This window comes from Ptychodera flava, chromosome 4 (genome assembly GCF_041260155.1).
Source record: "Ptychodera flava strain L36383 chromosome 4, AS_Pfla_20210202, whole genome shotgun sequence".
Classification (NCBI taxonomy): domain Eukaryota; kingdom Metazoa; phylum Hemichordata; class Enteropneusta; family Ptychoderidae; genus Ptychodera; species Ptychodera flava.
The window spans coordinates 40,081,635-40,102,423 of record NC_091931.1 but is presented as its reverse complement, the minus strand read 5'-3'; the positions used below and the strand labels follow the sequence as shown (position 1 = coordinate 40,102,423).

The window sequence follows — 20,789 nt, the reverse complement described above, 5'->3', positions numbered from 1 at the left end:
GTCCTTCCTCAACACGTTGTGAAATGCACTCTCCTATGTCATTTGATCCTGTGGTACTCCTAGGCCTCAACAAGTATATTGTGTGTGTGTGTTTTTGTAATTGTGAAACACTGAATGTGTGGACAGAATGTAGTGTTACAACATGGAAAGGCCGTAGGACAATCTAGAATATTGAGACACTCAGAATAGTATAAATGGAACAGCCAGACTTTAAATGTGTATAATAAACTAATAATAGTATTAAAGTTTCTGTAACAGAAGACTCAAAGCCTTATATTCTCAGTTAGAGGCCTAGAGGAGTGTCACACTCACATATACTCATTCATCACTGCAGTCTCATTTCATCTTATACAATCAAAAATAACCTGTGATAAGCATAGGACCAAATCTTGGAAAAAAGCCAAACTACTGGTGCCTCCTTTAGGTCCATCCTTCCTACACACACTCATTTCAAATTATCAATCTCAGTGGGTGGGAACCTGTGTCTTACAATATTTCAATAATTGGCAATCATACTTGCAATTACCGCCTCACCCGCAGAGTTCAGAAAAGCAGAGTTTCAAGTTGTTGTCTCGCTGTTAATTGCAAAATGTGGCCATGAAAAACGTGCCAGTATGAACTGCAGGTCCAAAGAATAACACAAGCCATCTTATTTTTGGCAACATGCATAGAACAGCACTCCTAAAAGTAAATATATCTGTCAAGACGAGTTGTAAGAAACCCCACATTTTATGGAAGTGGCCATGATCAGAATAATTCAAGGACACTGACTTTGCAAAATATGCATTTTGGCATTTGATCAGATTTCCATAACTGAAAACACCAAGGACATTGGTGATTTAGTGATCAATACCAGCATTGGGTAGCTAGCTCTGTAAGCAAATGAATCGGAGGAGAAAAAAAACTAATTTCCTTAATTCATGTCATCATTATCTGAATTCGAGTAAGAATGTCGTGAAATGGCACACTGTCCAATATATATTCTTTGATGTCCTTCATGGCTGACAATGATACAGTTGTAAAGCCATGAAAATGATGCTCAGGGAAGCCACACTTTGTGCAGGGACGACAAGAACACCAAGTGAGTGGCCTTTGTCGATTTGAAAAGAGAATCACTAATAGAAAACACGCTTGTATAAAAAATATTTATTGTACTGGGTAACATTGTGGAAAGTAAGAAATATTATTACTGTACATCATGTGTAAGCACTTTACTTAATCCTGTGTAAAAATTTTAATTGGAAAATCCTCTCCCATAGAGACGTAGACTTTCTTAATATGCCATGATGTATCTAAATTATTTGATTTGACATGAACAACAGCAGCTTACACATATGTACAAAATATTCCCAGTTAGCAAATTGTTAATTCAACAAAATATTTTAGCAATTTCTTACACATCAAGACACGGGGTCTTGTAATTGACCTCACGCCTTCATATCCAAAGACACTTAAAAATTGGAAAACAAAAGAGAAAGCTTTGCAAAAACAAAGAGGATATACTACAATTCCCCTCTAATACTAGAAAAGTGCACATCTAGATGGAGTTTACATCAGAGTGGTGACAAGATAACGATGCTGGGCAATCAATCCATCATATCCTCTTTACAATGGATATCTGTGTTTGTCCAAAGGGTCTCTTAATGATGAATAAATACAACCAAGTACTACCTAGGGTAGCATTGAATTGTACACTACAGCTTTGCATGGGCCCATGAGCCAACCTGTCCTCATGATATTTTGTTCATTTGACTTATGTTCTGTTTCAGATGCAGCTTGTCAAATAATGACCAGACCCGCACTGCTAGAGTGAAAATTTGATGTTCACAGGATACACACAAGATAGATCATTAGTATTCAGGCCAACACTTAACTTTGACAGTGATCACAACCATTTTGGCCTGTTGAAATCCCTCTTTAGCATGGGAAACAATAGGGTGGAACTACATATTAGTGGTTAATCGATTGGTGTCATATTCTCTCCAAATTGAGCGTGCTGGAATCCTCCCTTCACTTTACTTTGACGATCCCTGCTATCATAGACCATGATTGATAGATACATTTCTGGCAGCTGAATATGAGTGCACTTTCACCTGCGATCTCAAAATTCTGACTTACCTCTCTGGAATTATTCTCGTCCAATGAAACTGAGGATCGCATTACAGCACTATCCATTGCACCTTTCACTTTAATACGATGAAACATTAAGCTATGAATGCCTGCCAAAATATGAGTGGTGTCAGTGAAACAAGACTGAAGTTTTGAAATTTTCTTATTGGCCGTGTCTGTAACCGATCCAATCCTTTACCTTGTTTGATGATTTTCTCCTGTCTAAACTAAATGTTTTCATCTACGCAGTTGGACATGGAAAAATCCTAGTGAAGGATAAACTAAAAGGACTTTTACAGCAGGCTGGGAATGATATGGAAACACTTGCGATACTGCCAGTGATGAGGATTAGCACATGAAGATGGGTGATATCACTGCAGAGTGAAACTAAAAGAGCAATGTAAGTATTGCCAATCAAACAATCTTAACAACACTGCATGAAGCTAGCTTAAATATGGTTCAATGCAGGAAGAATAAAGGCACAACTGTAGGCACACCTGATGTACACACTGCCCGTCTTCTTTGTGGCCTTATGGTGTTCATCAGGGCTTGTCTGAGGGTGCCTTTCATCAAGATATTATGTACAAACATACATGTACCCCTTAGGGTAGTGTTGAGTTGTACTGTAGCTCGGCACGGGCCTAGTGTCTTTTAGCCTTGCCTAACTGGGACTCTATGTCCTTACAACACAATTCTTTGATATCTGTTAACAAGGCTGTGTTGACAATGATGAACATGGGTATGATCTGAATTTCAAATGCCTGAATGAAAGTGAAAACAGCACTGACTGTGGATACATATAGAAAACCCCAAGTTCACAGACACTCTTTCTGTCCAACGCTTCCTTATCACAAAGCAGCAACAAACTTAGCACGTAGAGTGCTCATTGTGAGTTATCTTTAAAGAGCCAATCCTTTTGGGGATGCTCATTGTCATGCTGTTACCCATGTGCCAGCTGATTGTCCCAGTGGAGCATGATTAGCGGAAAAATCACACCATTGTCTCATTAGCGTGTGACTCTCAGTTAGTAAGTATTAAAAGTCTCCCTTCTGGTGCTTGACAGCTAGGTAGTTCTGTCTCAGTGCCTTTCTTATACAATTGCTGTCTCAGTGCCTGCCTCATACAATTGCTGATACTACAATAACCCAGATGGTCACTTTGCCAACTGTTTCTGATATCATCTGGTATATCTGACATCATCTATGAGTCAACTTCACGAGAAGACTTTCCCTGTTTTGATCTGTGCACAGGCTGACGTGCTATTTCTTGCCTCTCTTGGTTGCCGGCGGTTTCTGTAACGTGAAAGGCTTGGCAGCCCCGAATGGTGTGGCTGTGGTACTTGCTCCCACAGTAAATGCTCCCAGACCAGTCGACGCAGCGGGAGTTCCAAATGAAGGCACTGTGGAGAAAACAAAAACAACTTGAACTGAAGCGAAACTGAAATGAGCTATGTAAGGCTTCACATACAGCTATACATTATACACCGACAACGAACATGCATATCTATATTAAGGTAGAATGTGCCTCAGGGACAGCAATTATATGAAAGTCTAAAATGTTTACAATACTTTCCTGAGTTAATGCTTCTGTGGGCTCATTTTTCAGCTTGTGGTGTAAATAAAATTTTCAATTTCATATTTGTGAAAATTGAAAATTTAATTTTAACCCACTACATAAACACAGGTACTGTGGCCATTTTGAATTTCAAATATTGGTGAATTTCAGGTAATTTGTTTCCATAGTACCGAAACTTGCACAGACACTCCCTATTTTATTCTTGACTTTTGAAAGAGAATGGTTGAAAGCTTCCTTGGGAAAAGTTTGAGCAAAAAGTATAAGACTGTCAATTTTGAGGCGCATACTACCTTAAGAGGGAATGGATGAATGGCTATGCTACAAGATAGCTTTGTTAGTAATTGACAGATGCACCACCAATCATCCAAAGACAGATGATCAATGGTGCATCTGGTCATTTGGAGGTTACAGATACCTAGATACTACTGGGTTTCTTGCGTCATGCAAACTGACAAGTACATACACATTGACTGTGAGCTAGTGATAGCTTACAAGGCAATGCATAATTACCCGTGGTGTTTGTACCAAACCCACCAAAAGATGTTGATCCGGTGGTTGGTCCCGCACTTAAACTCCCACCGAGATTACTTGTACCAAATCCAGCCGTCTTGGTACCTCCAAAAGCACTCCCTCCGCCAAATGTTGTACCTGCTGTTCCTAGGCCTGTTCCTAGACCTCCTGTGGAAATGTTGCCGAGTCCCTTGTTCCCTAGTCCTGTTGCTCCAAGTCCGGTTCCAAGGATTGTACCAAATGAGCCTCCTCCGAATGCCGACCCAGCAGGAAATGCTGACCCTGCACCAAGTCCTGTTGCACCTGTTTAGATTGCAAATTCATTGTCAAAAGTTTGAGATGGAAAAAAGGCACAAACTGCAACCTGTCAGACCTTGAAATCAACATTTCCATAGTTTATAGATGACTACAACACAGAAACTCTTGAAATGAATCAACATTTAAAGTTGTCACTGCAAGTCAAAGGTCAGTTGAAAATGATAGGTCACTGTAGATACAATGTACCAGTAATGTTTGCTTTGAATTTGTCAAAAACACTACAGTCACATGATGATGAATTTCATGCTTATCATCAGCAAAGAAATGAGTTCAAAATTCTATAGCAGTATTTTTTCTAAGGTTAGGAAACATTGGTTAATGACTTGGCAAACCCTGGTAACATTTCTGCTGTCTCCTAGTCTGATTGCATTGATATACCAGGGAACCCTGGTAACATGACTGGACTGGACAACCCTGCTAACATGTACCTGCTTACCATCCCTAACAAAAACACTGTAGTGAAAGTTGTGCATCGTTTCTCTCCAAGACAGAAAAGTGTAAAAACTACGCAGACATTTTAACATTTCATGCCATCACATGCACTGCATTAATTCTGAATTCAGTGTTTCATCTAGGATGTTACACCAGGGGGGATTGGTCCCCTTTTACTGGAATTTTTGAGGGGGATTTAAAATTTTGGGGGGGATTTAACTGAAACATATAATGACATATAATGACATACGTTTTAATGTTGCAGTGATGTTACTTGTGTTATACATACTACAAGCCATAAATGACTTGCTTACACAATCCAAGCTGCTGGCTGCAAACACCGCATCCTCTATAAGATTTTTAAAAGTCAACAAATTTGCGTATCACTGTTGTGAATGTATAGGGCTTCCAAGAGTAGTGGACAGCTCATTAATATTCATAAGCATTACCATTCTTTAAAAAATTGTAGCATATTCTGTATGCTAAAATATTCTGTATGTTTGTTTGTACATATTCTGTATGTTTGCTTTTTTAGGGCTTAATGTACATTCAAACATAAAAATTAACAACAGTTAGCCATTCCCACTGTACCTTCAAGGGATTTTTTTTTTATTTTTCACTGAACTGTCTGCACTACAAAAAGCAAGAAAAAACTCTTGGTTATAAAGGAATGTTTTGTAGCTTCTGAAAAAATAATGTACTTGTTTGTCACATTTTACTGTGCTTATCATCCCTCACTACTGTAAGTTTGGATCAACATTGCTCTATACAAACCAGTTAGCTGTATTTTTCTAGTGACCTAGCTGGTCTTGTAGTTTTGTATGCAGACTCAGGAGAGTTAAAACGAACAACTTAGAGGGTCGGACCTTAGACTGCTGTATTTTGAATGCGGAGTTTCTCGATGTCAGACTCGCTGCAGTTGCTTTTTTTCAGTCATTTTAGAACGTGAAAATAACAAACAGAAAGGTTTGTTGTCACCGACAGTTAACTTTAGGGTTTATTTGCCCCGAAAAATAAGTCAGTGTCTGTTCACTGAATTCAAAAACTGGACCCATTGACACCACATCTTGCTTGTGACTTCCATTGCATGCAGTCTGCACTGAACACGTTTCTGTGACAGTAAAGTCCAAATTTTCGTGTCAATTTTGTTATCAGAATTATTTTCAGAGTGTTATGGACATCCATACGATGCATAAAAACTTCAGTTTGTCTCCTTTTCTCAATCGTACAGAGATAATGTGACACAGAAACTTTATCAGGCTAGGGCAACGAACTTTTGTGAACGTAACTCTCAACTGCCTGACAGGCTTTCATATGCAAAATCAGCGTACGGAAATTTACGCGTGGTATTTTGTTTCAACAACAATTTATTGAAGCAGTTCAATAAGTATCAAAATCAAACTAAAATTAGTCCCTTCCATGTAAATGTTATTGCAACACTATACAATGCCCGTTGCCACATGATTAATAGGTGCCGATAACTGGTCAAATGCATCAAAGTGTGACACCCATGATAGCAGCCTTTCCAGCCAGCTCAGTGCAGTGCGCGATGGGTCGCCCCTTCTAGCTGTGATTGGCGGCGCGCAGTATACCAAAGAGGGGGAATCGCGCAATCGCGCAGCCTAGATGAAACACTGTGAAAGACAGGTTGAAAAACAAAAGTACAAAGTTTGCACCAACTAAGTATGTGAAATTTGATACAGTAAAACCTGTCTAAACCGAACCCTTCATGGACTGAGAAAATCATTCGGTTTGGAGAGGTGTTTGGTTTATACAAGTCCTTTTAACATAGAGTTCTGATGGAATGGGACTGGGAAAAGGGTTCTGTTTGGACAGGTTTCACTGTAGTTTCATTTCTTATGATTCTGATAACTTTATTTCCAAGACACATAAACCGTCAACCATAAACACTGCAAGCCATCAGTAGCAAAGGTGACAGTAACCATGACAACTCACCTCCAGGTTTCTGGGCTGCTGTCATCGCCGTTGCCATGGCAGCAGCTGCAGCACTTGACATGCTGTCAAACGGAGCTGGTCCTAACATTTCTTTCGGAAGGTTCTGCCGCGTCTCAGCTGCCTTTTTCCTTTCAGCAAATATGTCCACTGTTTCGCCATGAAATATTTTTCTGTAATTCAAATAGTGTTCCTTTTGTGCCTGTAAGAGACACATTGAGTCACTGAAGAGTATGATTGATGTTTTACAAATTAGTGTAGACAGGAATATAAGGCCTTTAAATCTAAGCAACTATCAAAACACTTTCACTCCTGATTTCACGTTCAGAGATCCAGCTTTACCATTTAAAATAACAGGACAAGACCAAACTACAGTGATATACATGTAAGGGTGACTGAAGTCGCTGTGATAGTTGCATGGCCAATGGCAGTCACAGCATCTAATATTGAAGTACTTTAGTAAAATCTACCAATGTACACTGCAGAAATGCTAATATTTCAGAAGCTACATTGTATTAATGTCGTTAATATTCTGCTATTCTGGGTGAATCTTTTGTTAGATTTTAGCAACTGAAATGCTATTATAGATATTCTAGAAATCCCCCCTCCCCCACCCATAACGCAACTTCCACTGTGCTATTGATTCCTATTGATATCTACACATTTTAAACATTTTCTTCTGTGCAGCTACTGAAGTAAAATTTGGAAACAATTTACAAAAAGTATTTAAAAGTCACCGTGTTCAAATATTGCCTGATTTAACATTCAAACTACATTTAGATACTAGACATAGGTTTGGCATACAACTGTTTAAGGTTTAAGAATGTGTTATGGATATCTTAAGAAAACAGATACATGACATTTCCTTGTCTTATGCTATGCCTGGTACAGACAATTATGTAGTGAGGTTGGAAAGTTAAAGGAACAGCTAGCCCAACACTTGCTACAATCTTTAAGGTTGTCTTTTATAAAAAGGCCATGGGTCAACAATTTATCAGAAAATTGTACAAAAAACAGGAAATTTGGATCATTCATGCACCAATGCCTGGTGTATAATTACTTCCTTTAAACTGAGCAAGGCAAACCTCCCGGAAAGTTCCCAGTAGGCAAATACGACTGCAATCATGTCCCAAGTTGGTAAATATGACTGCAGTCACATCATTAGGCCAGATAATGATGGTCAACCATCAGTGCCATGGGACAGTGCCATGCGCCTTTCCTGGACTTTTTCTCATCCCTTTGTTTTATTGTTGTGTATGTACATTGAAATTTCAGTGATAATCAATCATACTTTGATGTAACTCCACTTAACGAGCTCACATTCTATGCAAGGTTGAGTTAACATAACGAGAAACAGCACAAAGAATAATGCGATCATATAAATGATATATTATTGACTGAACAATTGAATCTCCTATGCTTGGAACTCATTATTTTTTTTTCAAGGAACACAGACACAAGTAGGAAAATGGTTCAGACAATAAATTTCGCTCGCTTTAACAGGAACTTCCCCAACAAAAGCGGGATTATGGTAAATCTATACAAGTGTAAAAAAGCTACGCTACTGATCACAGGTCTCGTGTTTGGTCCCATTATCCCATAATTTTGTCATGTTTCAGGCTTTCATTTTCATTGACTCTTACATATGATGTCTGGAATATATGGCGACTAAACTTGAGTCGAAAATAAACTGAAAAAAGCTTTCGCTTTTTGTCGGAGAATGCATATGTTTCAAAATGTGTTCCCTGTACGACTATTTGACCCCTCTTTGCTTATGTCACGAAAGTGCCCATCATGATTATTCAAATTTATCATACAGTCAAAGCGATGCTATGAGAATTCAAAAACTCCCGCCCATTGTATGCAAATAGCTGCGTCATCAGTTATCTCCCCTATTGTGCGCCCATGGTCCTGTAACTTTCTGTTTAAACATTTTTATCTGAAAAAGCAATGTGGCTTTCCCTTTACAGTATCTCTTATAAACCCACTGGCCCTAGTTTTCAATTTTGATGAGAAAATGGTTTTTCAGATCCCTAAATGGTCAGTTTTAGCATAAAATCTGTACTAAATAATACTGGAACAATAAATGTAACTTTTGATATTCGTATCATCATTTCTATACCAGGAAGCATCTATGTTTTCATCATCTTCCCCCTTTGTTAGATAAAGTACAAGTGTTTGCTTGGCAAACAAAACTCATTTGTACAATGTGTGATGCAGTCATGCTCCCATTATCCACAACAACATTATACACAATGCACATACAGGTTGTATTGATAAAATGAATAGTCTGCATTTTGATATGACTTGGGAGTAGAACTGGAAAGTACAAACACAACAAAAATTACAGATATTTTTTCAAGAATCACATCTAATGGAGCTTTAGTGGCAATTTCAGACTCTCTCTGAAACAAGACCAGATTGTCTACAACGGGTTTTATACAAGCAAGCGTACGTTTTATGGAGTCTTAAAAGTAAACCTGATGTATTTCAGTGAATCTTATCCACAAGTCAAAACTACATATTCGAGCACAATAACAAAGTGAGTCTTTCAACAACCACTACAATCAAACTGCCATGTAAGCTAAGTAGCAGAGATGTAATTTATTTTGTCTCTCCGGGACCTGCCACATCAGTTTGTTGTAGGCTTAGACTTGGTTCAAGTCGGTGAATTTCTAAAAATAAAATCATTTGCAGTAGTTTCTCATGTGTCTCTCCTTTTTCATACAAACGTATTTGGAATTTTGGCAGTCCAGGCCAGGTTTTCCTAGCGATTGAATGAGTTACCTTTGAGTCTACGCAGTCGTGAGTTAGTTTCCGCCGGACTCACCGACTTGGACTTCTGGCCGATAAGGAGAATGCATCCACTTCAACATCGAGGACGTTACACGCTTAGCTAATATGGCATAAAGTTCGCACATCGACCGCGTTTTCTAAAACTGATCAGTTGACCATCGCACATACATGTGAGATTACATGAGAGAAGTTGTCGAAAGTCATATTCAGGGAAAATATGTTTTCGTAATTGGGAGCGGTAAATCACTGACGTTCAAATTCGCCAACATTGTTCTGATTCTCATCGCTTCGGACACGTAAGAGAACAGGCTAAAACTGTACTTATTGAAATCTCCTCCACATATTGCTCAAATGAAGGAGCAAGCCTAGAAGTTGAATGAAAGAGGACTGAACAGACTGAAAGCTGTGTACATGTGCGACAAGAAATTTTGATATGACTTGCGTAGCGGAAGGCTGGTTCAATTACGTTTTCGGTGATGAACAGAGGTTGTGCTGACTTTAGTGGGAGTGATCGCACTCGACATTTTATCAACAACACCATGTGAGTTTTATGCACATATCTTGGGGGATCGAAAGGTAACAATGTGCCAAATATGATGATGTAATCTTATGAATAGTAGATCAGTAAATACAAAGTCATCTCATAAATAATTCATAGCAATGCAGATCATGCAAGAAAGCCAAGTCTGTGATTCCAGGAGAAACTCCACTGTATAGCGTTCACCCCACTCATTGCGTTCACACAACTCACGCGTTCCACATTAAAACAGAACACAAATCATCGCGTTTACCCCACTCAAACATTCGCAAATCACAGACTTGAACCAAGTCTATTGTAGGCTATGCCCAAAGAAACAAAGAAAAAAGCCATCTGCTTCTGAAGTTGGATCAACAAAATACAAAAACTTGCCTTGACTGCTTCATGTACTGATTGTAGCTGTGCAGCTATTGCGATGAAGGTCTCATGTAATCTGAATATTATTATGGACAATTCTGGAAATAAACGAAGTAAAAAATATGATGCTCAATAATTGCCCTGTCTTTTCATGTTGATGTTATTGTATATCAGTATCCAAACCAACACCATGCATTTTTATGATTTAAACATTAAATGACAAAATTGATTTTGATATGAAGCTATTTTTTTGAACTAGAAATACAAAATTTACAGTTTTATATAAGAAATTTCAGTATATTGATATTTCAGTATACAGGGCTAGTCCACCTCATACTGATCAAACAACTTATCACCTACCTATCCATAAAGAATGGTCGTCTATGCTACACATATGCATGTATTTTGCTTGATTTAACAATGTACATGTACAGTCAACAAACATCTTGAGATCATCTAAGATACATTTCAGAATGATTAAATAATTACATAGTAAGATAGTGAATGACTTTGACTGGTTTTTGATCCTTGTGATAAGGTCAAGTTTTACCTTACCTTGAGGTGTATATCCAACAGGTTGTGCAAGTGAACCTAGATGGCTTTCAAGTTCCTCAATCTGTAATCTGTATAATTGCATTTGATTTTCAAAATCCTCCACGAGCCGCTGGAAATATCTAAATAAAAATAATTCATTTACTTGATTTAAAGTTCATGCAACATATTCCACACTGTACTATCGTATGTCATAACTGCCTTTTACTACATTATTTTTTCCTAAACCCTTTGACCCTTCATGGGGCTTACATACACTTTGTAGTTGTAAATGGAAAAGAGGTGAGTAAAACCATCAAGAAAAATTCACGGCCCCTGCCAGTACAAGTTCATGGGCTGGCCCAATGGACTGATAAATTATTCAGTAACTGAAAGGTTGGGTATTGGATTACTGTAAATAGAGGCTGTGCTTGTGATCTCTTTTGGTACTACACTGTGTGTAAGTGGACCTGCTGATGATACATCCATTACTGCTGTGTGATCTAAGTGGTTAATTAAGAATGAGGAAGCTATAAAGATGCTTGCAACAGTTTCCTGCTTTAACTTATTCTACACAGTAAAACTAGCTTTTGTTGTATGTATGTCACAATCATGTGATCAGAAGATGCAGCAAATATTTTTCCATTCAGGAAGATGAAGCAAACATTTTTTTATTCGATTTGTCTATGAGATTAACTTTTTCAATTCTTCCTTTTAATTTCCCTGAACAAGATGTCCATGAGCCATGGTATATTCAGATTACTTCGTCACAAGAGGGCGCTATACTGCATTACCAGTATAAAGTCACTGCTGCATGCCTGAGACCTCGCAAGTTTCAGTAACTTCACCCTACTGAAAGGATATATTGCATGTGCTGCTATCCAATTTACTTTGGAAAATTTCTGGTGGGCTTGAATCTATAGTGTTATTACATTAACAGCTACATGAAACATTAGTCTCTGGAGACAAAGGCTTTCTCTCTTTAACTTGAAAACAGTCTGATCTCATTCGATTGATACAAAAAGGTGGAAGTCATTCATGACAGGTGGAAGTGAGATATTACAATAGTTTGATTTATGTATCTATTTGCTCATCAATACTCACTCAGCTGGTTTGGAATTTTCTAGTTGCAATGCCAGTGGGATTTCTTTGGTTCTCTGAGCGATCTCAGCATTTCTTAGTTCCTGATATGTTTCTTCTTTCAGCTTGTGAACGGCACTTGTATTCCTTTGCAAACCATTGGAAACCACTGCCAGGGCTTGCCTGATACCCAAGATCTCTCCTTGGACTTTCATCATCGGCTTGGACGAGAACCTGGAGTTCTCTTCTCTGATTTCTTTCTGTTTCCTGACGTAATCCCTACATTCAAAGATTTAGAATGAAAGTGTGAAATTGGAAACATTTTCACACTCGTTAACTGGAAGAAAATTTGGGACGAACATGTGCACTCATGTGTAGTATTGTTTCTCTCAGTCAAATAAATCAAAGAGCAAAAATCTCAGAAGCAAAATTGTGATAATGATTTACACTAGTGTACTATGTAAAAATATTATATTGCCTGAATACATGGGTTTATGTGCCCGAGAGCAGGTGACATTTTGCCCGATGCTAGGAATGCTACGAGGGCACATAAACCCATGTATTCAGGCAATAATATTTTTATTACATGTCTCTTCACAGTTAATGATATATGACATTAAGCTACATGCAGGGCATTCTCAAACAATTTTACCATTATCGACCTGCAGCAAGTGGATTTTAACGAAAATCAAAATAGAAGTGCACACATGGATCTTTTACATCTAGCGTTAAACATCTACTCTGACATCGAAAACGTCGAAGGGTTTTACAGCACTGGGTAAACATGGAAATTGGTCAGCACATCATTCAAACGGCACGCTAATTCCCTGGATGTTCCAATTCAAATCAATGCACTGATTTGCACTCATATCGAGGCATGTAATAAAATGCAATTTTAAAAACATTCCTTTTAATGTCTTGATCTAGATGTTGAGCCAATCCAATGGAAATAAAAGGGAAGGAAGTGAAGTCTTGTTAGGGAAACAAAACATTGGAAACAGCAAGACTGCAGAGGACTTACTTGAATGCCTGGACATCTGTTTTGATAGGGTCAGGTAGTGCAGTTTCCTTCAAGGCTTTGTTGTCACTGTTAGGTGTGGAAAGTGCATGAACATGTAAGATAACACCCCATAGAACATACGCTTACAATTGTTGAAACACAAAATGATGAAGAGAATTAACATGTTTTCAAAAGTGTCTTCAAAGCTTGTTATGTAGTCCACTGTCCATATCTTTCATTTCAATACACATTTGATACTTTGTATTTCACATTTAGTACCTGAATTCACAGCTAATGTTTCTCTCTAATATACCACAGTCAGGTTGATAAGCTTCTTATTCATCTTGAGAGGTGCATGGGGCATGTATGATATAAATCGCCATGAGAGGGAACTGATTGCCAAATCCACACAATACATTACCTGCTTTTGTCTCCTGTGCTTGCAGTTCCTGATGCAGCTGTTGTTGAGGTTTGATCAACTCCTCCGAGCCCTTTGCTTGCTGTGGTCGTTGTGGCACTCAGTCCACCCAGTCCAATGCCTGTGCTTGTGGTGCTTGTGCCAAGCCCACCTAATCCGAGCCCACTTGATGTTGTTGTTGTTCCAAGTCCACCCAACCCAAGCCCTGTCCCTGTGGTACTGGTGCCAAACCCACCCAAGCCAAGTCCTGTACCAGCAGAGGTCGTGGTGAGCCCTCCACCAAGGCTGAAGCCAGTGCTTCCAGTACTACTTGTGCCCAGCCCACCCAAACTGAGCCCGGTACCGGCTGTTGATGTGCCCAACCCACTGAGCCCTAGTCCACCTGTGGAAGTTCCAAGCCCACCTAAGCCCAGTCCACTACTAGTTGTCGTTGAACTGAGCCCACCTAGTCCAGAGGCAGTTGTGGTTGTTCCTCCAAGGCTCAGTCCAGTGCTTGCCGTTGTTGTAGTGAGATTCAGTCCCAATCCAGTTCCAAAGCTGGACGTACTTCCTATTCCTAGACCAGTGCCACCCAGTGTGAGACTAGATTGAGTCGCAGCAGGTGTTGCACCTATTCATGCAAGACGAAGGGACAAATGTAAGAAAGTCAGGAAGGAAGAGCAAAGGATGCAATATGTATCATGAGATCATATCTCAGTTTCATACTGCAAATATCCTGTATTTTGTCACATTAAAATAAAGAATTTCAATTAATTCTGTATTTTCTGAGTGATCATGCCAATAAATCTTACAGTTCATTCATTGTTACACATCTGCTCATCCTAACATTCAATATTACATCTAAAGGGAAGAAACCATACATGGGCTGAGATGGACCATGATGAACATGATATGACATGAAACTTTAGAAAGTTCTTCATCAATACTGAGCATTTACACTTCAAGGAACATTTATAGTGACTGAAAGTATGTTGTATCATGTTTAAGTTATTACACCTATGGGATGTCGAATGGTGTTCAAGTAACTCGTGACAAGAATAAATTTCAGTTTAATAAGATGTACCCGGTCATTACAGAGCAAAGTGCACGCAATTCTAGCACTTTGGTTTGAGGATAGAGAGAGCCTTCACTTGTGAATTGTATTTTTTGTTGGAATATTGCTGCAGTTCCCACATTTGAGTTTTCTGTATTATGATAGTGTGATAAGTTACAGTTGCTTTACAGTTGCTTTGATAGAAATTAAAAATTCTGAATCACAATCAGGCTTTCCATCAAACAGTGCAGTATCAATATTTCTCTGTATCACTTTAATTGCCATCGTATCACAATGGTAAGTATTTGCCTAATCGTTACTGGGGATGACATTGGATAGCTTTGTCATGAAGACTGTGTTGGCAATAACAACTGGGCGGAAAACAATTATTCAGAGAGAATTCTGGGTTGATTTAGTGTGACATTTCTCCTTTCAATTTACTCAATATACACAATGATAAAGTAATACTCTGTACGTCACTACATAGGCCTTATTTACTCTATTTTCAAGTGTCTTGGAAAGCAAGTTTAGTGTATGCCAATAATACAAGGATGTAGTGTACCCGTGAGACTTGTGGCAGCAGTGGAAGCAGATGAGCCAAGACCTAATGGTAAGCTAGTCTTTCTGCTTGATGTAGAAGCTAAGCCCAATGCTGCTAGTTGTGTTGCTGAGCCAGCTGCCACACCTGTACTTCCACCAGCGGTCAGCCCAGCACCTGAACTGGTGGAAGTGGTAGTGGTGGGTCTCCCAGCTGGAAAATAATAAGATGAACGAAAAGCAAACAGTAAACTAAAATTTTTAAAAAGTGCAGAGCCCATGCAGCCGTAAGCATTATGACACGGTCCCTCCATCATAGAGGGACCATGGTTATGACGAACTTCTAATTTTTATTTGACAAATAAAACAGTAAAAGTGTAAGTTTGCACAGTGAATGTTAGTGTCATGTTGACCATATGTATTTTAAATTACTGAACAGAAGTTTAAATCATGCTCTATAAACTTTTACCCGCTCTAATGAATAACCTGTCATGTTTTCACCCATGCAAATATTATCCACTGCACGACCAACATGCTTCTCCTCGGAAAATAAATAAAATTATGTTATCTTACAGTCCAAAGTGAAAAGTTCACGCAAAGATATGATAGACGAACTTAAATTTGAAGCACAAAATAAAAACCAAGGCATAAACTTTTTAGAGTTCAAAGCTTATTAATGTAAGTCAAAAATAAAGCAAAGCACAGAATCAGTTTCCATGCAGCAGTAAATAAATATACCCAATGGTAGCTATGAAATGATACAGTATGATCATGAAAAATTCAAATTAATGAGAGGGAATGGCAGTTAGTTGAATTCAGCTATCTCAGGATTCCAAGGTTATGTAAAAGGGACACTTACACAGCCTCTTTTAAAGCTCCATCAGCTGTATCTTTTGGCTATTTTTTCAGAACTTTTGTTTTGTGGTTTCCCTACACTTTCTGCATTGAATCCCTAAACTGTAATTTAATGCCAAGTATTTAGCATATCAATACAACCTAGATGAGTATAATCTCCATTGTTATTGTTGACAAGTGTAGTCAAGCTAGTCCAAACAAGAATTCATTTGTAAACAATAAACAATGATCACTACACACATACACGTTGTGTTTGACAAAAAGAATACTCAAAATTTCAGCATGACAATCGGATTAGGGTCAGACACAGTAGTTGATATACAGAAGCAAAATACTGTAAAACTTGCCACAAGTTACAGCTTATGTCCTTTTAATTGTCAACTGGAAATTGAAGCAATCAACTCAGGGTTCTTCACAATGTTGTCTCATATATTGTTTATTGTTTATTCTTCATCAACTTCTGTTTACCAGATGTTACAGATGATTAACTTGTCAAGTAACTTCTTTAGATTCATAGATGAAGAGAACTATTCATTTTGACTCTAAAAACTATTTGAATATGCTACATAGTGTTGAACTTCAGGGGTTGTTGCGTTTGCTCTTTGATAAAACACTGTGACACTTAGTGTTAAGGGCCTATTCATGTATGAAAATGGGTTCTTAGCGATGAGATCATGTGTGAGAAGACTTTTGACTTCTTCTTCAATACCCTTTGATTTACATATACAATAGACAGCTTCCAAAACATAACTCTGACTTCAATTACAAGAGTCAGAATAAACAGATAAGAGCATCATGTCGTGATTAATGCGCCATGAATATTTCAAAATTGAATCTGTTGCAGCTTCTATACATGTATTCGTTTTTCAGTACAGAATATTATCATACATGCTATGCCTGTATTGCCATTCTTCTATTGTTCAGACGGTACTGATATGAGCCCATATTTTAACTAGTGAAAATACGAATTATATTTTCACTGTAACCGAACTACTTACAGCGACGCGGACGCGTGACCTTCGCTGTATGCATGACCTTCGTTGGTATATACATATAAAACAGCTGCAGCTGAGCGAATAAGACAAATAACAATCCGAAACGTCATTATGATATATGGTCAAAATTTTGTTGTTTGCAGTCACTTCATGGGCATTGCCTTAGGCACAAGTACAGTACCAAAAACATACAAACAAACGTATTGAGAATTTGTATAATTTGCCGACACCTGTCAATTCACGGGCGGTCCTGTGGCGGTGCACGGTGCAGTGTTTTCGTGTCATCTACGCTGCTGAAGATTACACCATGGAAGTATCATTACAAGTAAAGAAATCGGTTGACAGAGCATCATGATAGAATCGGTTTACGACAAGTTTCCTTTTGATGAGCTTAAGTATCTGGGCGGTGAATTACATCGTTTACAGTCTTAAATGAGCCACGAAAATCCAACCGCACTGAAAATACTCGCGACAGACAAGGTTGAAGGTGCACATGATATTTCCGATTTGTACCTGTCAGTTCACAGGTCATGATCGTGTCTGGTGGCCGATGGCACCGATGCGGTGCGGGTTTCAGATACAATGTGCCATCTAGGGAAAGTCAAACTTTTGCTTCGGTTGTTAAAGGAAGTTTAGTTCTATTTAGGCAAGCCAGGAAGGAAATTATACGAGCAGAAGACGGAAATACCTTTGAAATGTACTTTTATTCGTACAGCAACAAAAGTCAAATCACGAACGAGTTACGACACTACAGCTTATACAGTGTACTCACTTCATGTTTCACTAATCCGCTTACTGAGATGGTAAATTCGGATATTTGACGTCTGGGAACATGTTAATTCTTCGAGATAAACTGACTGGTAGTGGTACGGGTATTATATCCACTGTATGTGCATTCATAGATGTCGTAGAGCTGCTTGCTCTGTGCTCTAAGCTGTTCATACTCGATAAGAGTTTGAGCGTGGCGCGAGTATCTTGACCCGATTTTGGCGGCCTCATAACTGTCACGCAGGGATGAGGTTATGTTTTAAAACAAGAAAACACACCCATTTTGTGAACTTCCGCCTATATTTTACATCGACCGTCAATTTAAACTAAAGATAAATCTTCTTCAAATTGTGAAAACCTGTGTCGACATCGTAATATTTAAATTGCTTGCTGTAAAGTGCTCCATAAACCCTCCTTTGCAGTGGAATGGCCCAATAGCGGAATAATATCAAGAAGTGATACGGTTGTCATCACTCCTTAGCAGCCAACTTTTTATAAGTACAGCCTGGACGAAGCAAGGTCGATTTCAAGTTGATTTCGTCGCTAATTTCGGAGCGTCTGTAGGAAAACAGTCATAACCAAAGCATGCATGTATGATAAAGGGGTTATTACACGAAGTTAGGGCGATATCGCTTCGTATTCGAGTGATGTGTCCGTATTTTGACTCGTTGCTGCGCAACTCGTCAAAATACGGACACATCACTCGAATACGACACGGTATCGCCCAAACTTCGTGTAATAACCCCTAATAATTTTCTGCTAGAAAAGAACCAATTTCATGTAATTACTGCAGTAGGTCATTTAGCCAAGCAATGAGGAAACTTGAACCTGTCTTTGACAACATATTACACCTCCCCGAACTAAAAATGTCGGGCAAAGGCATTTTCTGTGAGTTGTGTTTTAATCCCAAGGACTAGAATAATGAAAGCATACATCAAAACAGTTGCACACTGCTTCATTGGTTTTGATGATTAACTTCACTACAACCATGCTAACATTAGTTTTGTTGACAAATGTCAGGATAAGTATGTAATTACCAAGTGATGGGGCAGACAGACTTGATACATTGGCAAAGAGAGAGCTTCCTCCAGCTCCTCCAAATATTCCTCCTGCAGCTGTTGATGATGTAGGGGCAGCACCGAGGAGACCAGCACCACCACTAGCTTGAGTCGTAGTCGTACCGAAGGAAAATCCACCAGCCCCAGTTGAAGCTGTAGAACTATGAGATAAGACAATACCAATTCTCATTAATAAAGCTAGTGGGTAAAAATAAATACATAAATAGACACTCTAACTATTACCTAAGGCAAAAAATATCAACTGGCATAAATGTAGACAGCAGTCATGGGTGGATCGCCAGCCTCTCTTGAGAATTAAAAGTATATTTTTGTGATATACAGTAGATGGAGTTGCATGGAGTATTGTGCATGCATGCTATTGTACTTGCCTCAAGTTAGGCGGGCAAAAAAAACTTTCATGGTAGTGAAAGAAAATATCCCTATGATTTGCCTGGTTCACTGTAACTTTATATACTGTTAGCTCAAAATTACAAAGTTTTATGAGAGTGCCATACACAACATTGCTAAAAGCATCTAAACATATTAACAGGTATGTACGTTTTGACATGTGATTATCATGAAGCATGTAGACATAGAAAAGGTCACACTTGACTTCGACGTTTAAACTTTTACGTTTTCATAAAACAGTCCTATTACTAGTAAACATGGTGCGGCCAAGGACCCATGTTTAACGTTTTTGCAGTCGCTGGGATGTGTTGTAAATGTTCTGCATCACTGTCCCTCCACAGTCTCTGCTCGCAGACACTGATGAGGGACAGTGGAGTGGTGCATACATCAAACACGATCATTTCTGCGCTGACACCGACAAGCAATACTGCTGCTGTGAGCGAATCCTTTACTTAATTTATGTAAATTGTATTTAATTAGTTATTGTTCTTTTAACAGGAGGTGTATCACGAAGTAAAGTAACAATTACTACTTTCATGCGTGATGACACAAGCACGCTACACAGGTACATTAAACTTTCCTGGAAGATTCCATTCATTGACAGTGACAGCGTCATCCGATCTCTGGTAATATTCTAATATGCGTGTCTCCCGGTTTAGGTTACATTCAGCAATGTGTAAGGCATGCTTTGAATTTTACGCAACGTAGTCGCATCATATCATTTTCACTTATGAAAAACGCAGCACAGACTTAGGAGAATCTCCAGAGTCCACTCAGCGAGAACAGCCGACAGTCTCAACCACACGTGTTAACTCGTTTTTGGACGTTTCAGGTTACAAGAAGAAGGAAAAGAGAGGACCACGGATCTGAGTGCGACAAATAATTCTGAATGTACCCACCCTGGATTTCCCAGAGTCGACCCAGTAGAGCCTGTGGAACCTAGCCCGCCAAAACCTCCAGTAGCGGTTGTTGCCGCAGTTCCGAAGTTAAACGCCGCCATTTTGGAAAAAATCTGTGTTTGGACCTCGCTCAACTGAGCAGATACCAATGACATCTTGAGTTGATGAGAGATAAGATTCTTTTTTAATTTATGGAACTACAATACTACTAAAATCTTAAAGAATATGCATAGTCTAGTATACGTCTATATGAAAAGATGTGTTTCGCAAGAAAGTGTACTTCTTGATGGTGACAAATTATACTTGGCGAACGAGGATGCCCCAGATGGAAGAGTATCCCGGATGTGTCATGGCGGATTTGATGTAGAACAAATCAAAATTGAAGCAATGGAGCATATACGTACACCGAAGGTGAGATTTTTATCAGTGGAAGGAAAATCTTTTGCTGCCATTAATGTATCTTTTAATAGCTGAGAGTACGCACACGGCACAGTGCATGTTGCTTAAAATACAATGTTATGATCCCGTTGTTAGATGTGAATTGCCTGTCAGTATATTATTGTACAGACAATTTATTGTTGGGCCTGAGATTGAATGTGGAGATAATTTTGTGTCACAA

The 20,789-nt window shown here is 38.8% G+C and overlaps 2 protein-coding genes across 6 annotated transcripts in view; one reads left to right on the top strand and one right to left on the bottom strand.

Moving 5' to 3' along the window:
• Positions 1-1,130: 1,130 nt before the first annotated feature.
• Positions 1,131-20,307, bottom strand: LOC139131741 (nucleoporin p58/p45-like). 4 transcript variants are annotated; one of them, XM_070697945.1, is made up of 11 exons: positions 20,171-20,307; positions 18,843-19,024; positions 15,213-15,401; positions 13,621-14,227; positions 13,221-13,286; positions 12,224-12,478; positions 11,144-11,262; positions 10,604-10,686; positions 6,901-7,099; positions 4,195-4,497; positions 1,131-3,508 (listed from the first exon to the last, which is right to left on the bottom strand). In XM_070697945.1, the coding sequence occupies exons 1-11, from the start codon at positions 20,269-20,271 to the stop codon at positions 3,369-3,371; spliced, it is 2,244 nt and encodes a 747-aa protein (XP_070554046.1). In that variant the 5' UTR covers positions 20,272-20,307; the 3' UTR covers positions 1,131-3,368. The 4 variants fall into 4 exon arrangements, with proteins under 4 accessions (XP_070554046.1, XP_070554047.1, XP_070554049.1 ...); XM_070697946.1 differs by having other exon boundaries at positions 4,219-4,497; XM_070697948.1 differs by having other exon boundaries at positions 4,333-4,497.
• The window catches only part of LOC139131739 (phosphatidylinositol-3,5-bisphosphate 3-phosphatase MTMR8-like), a 61,586-nt gene continuing 61,058 nt past the window's right edge, over positions 20,262-20,789 (top strand). For both annotated transcript variants that reach the window (XM_070697942.1, XM_070697941.1), the window contains exon 1: positions 20,262-20,581. In XM_070697942.1, coding sequence (XP_070554043.1) covers positions 20,396-20,581 — 186 coding nt within the window. In that variant the 5' untranslated portion in view covers positions 20,262-20,395. The remainder of the gene's footprint in view (positions 20,582-20,789) is intronic.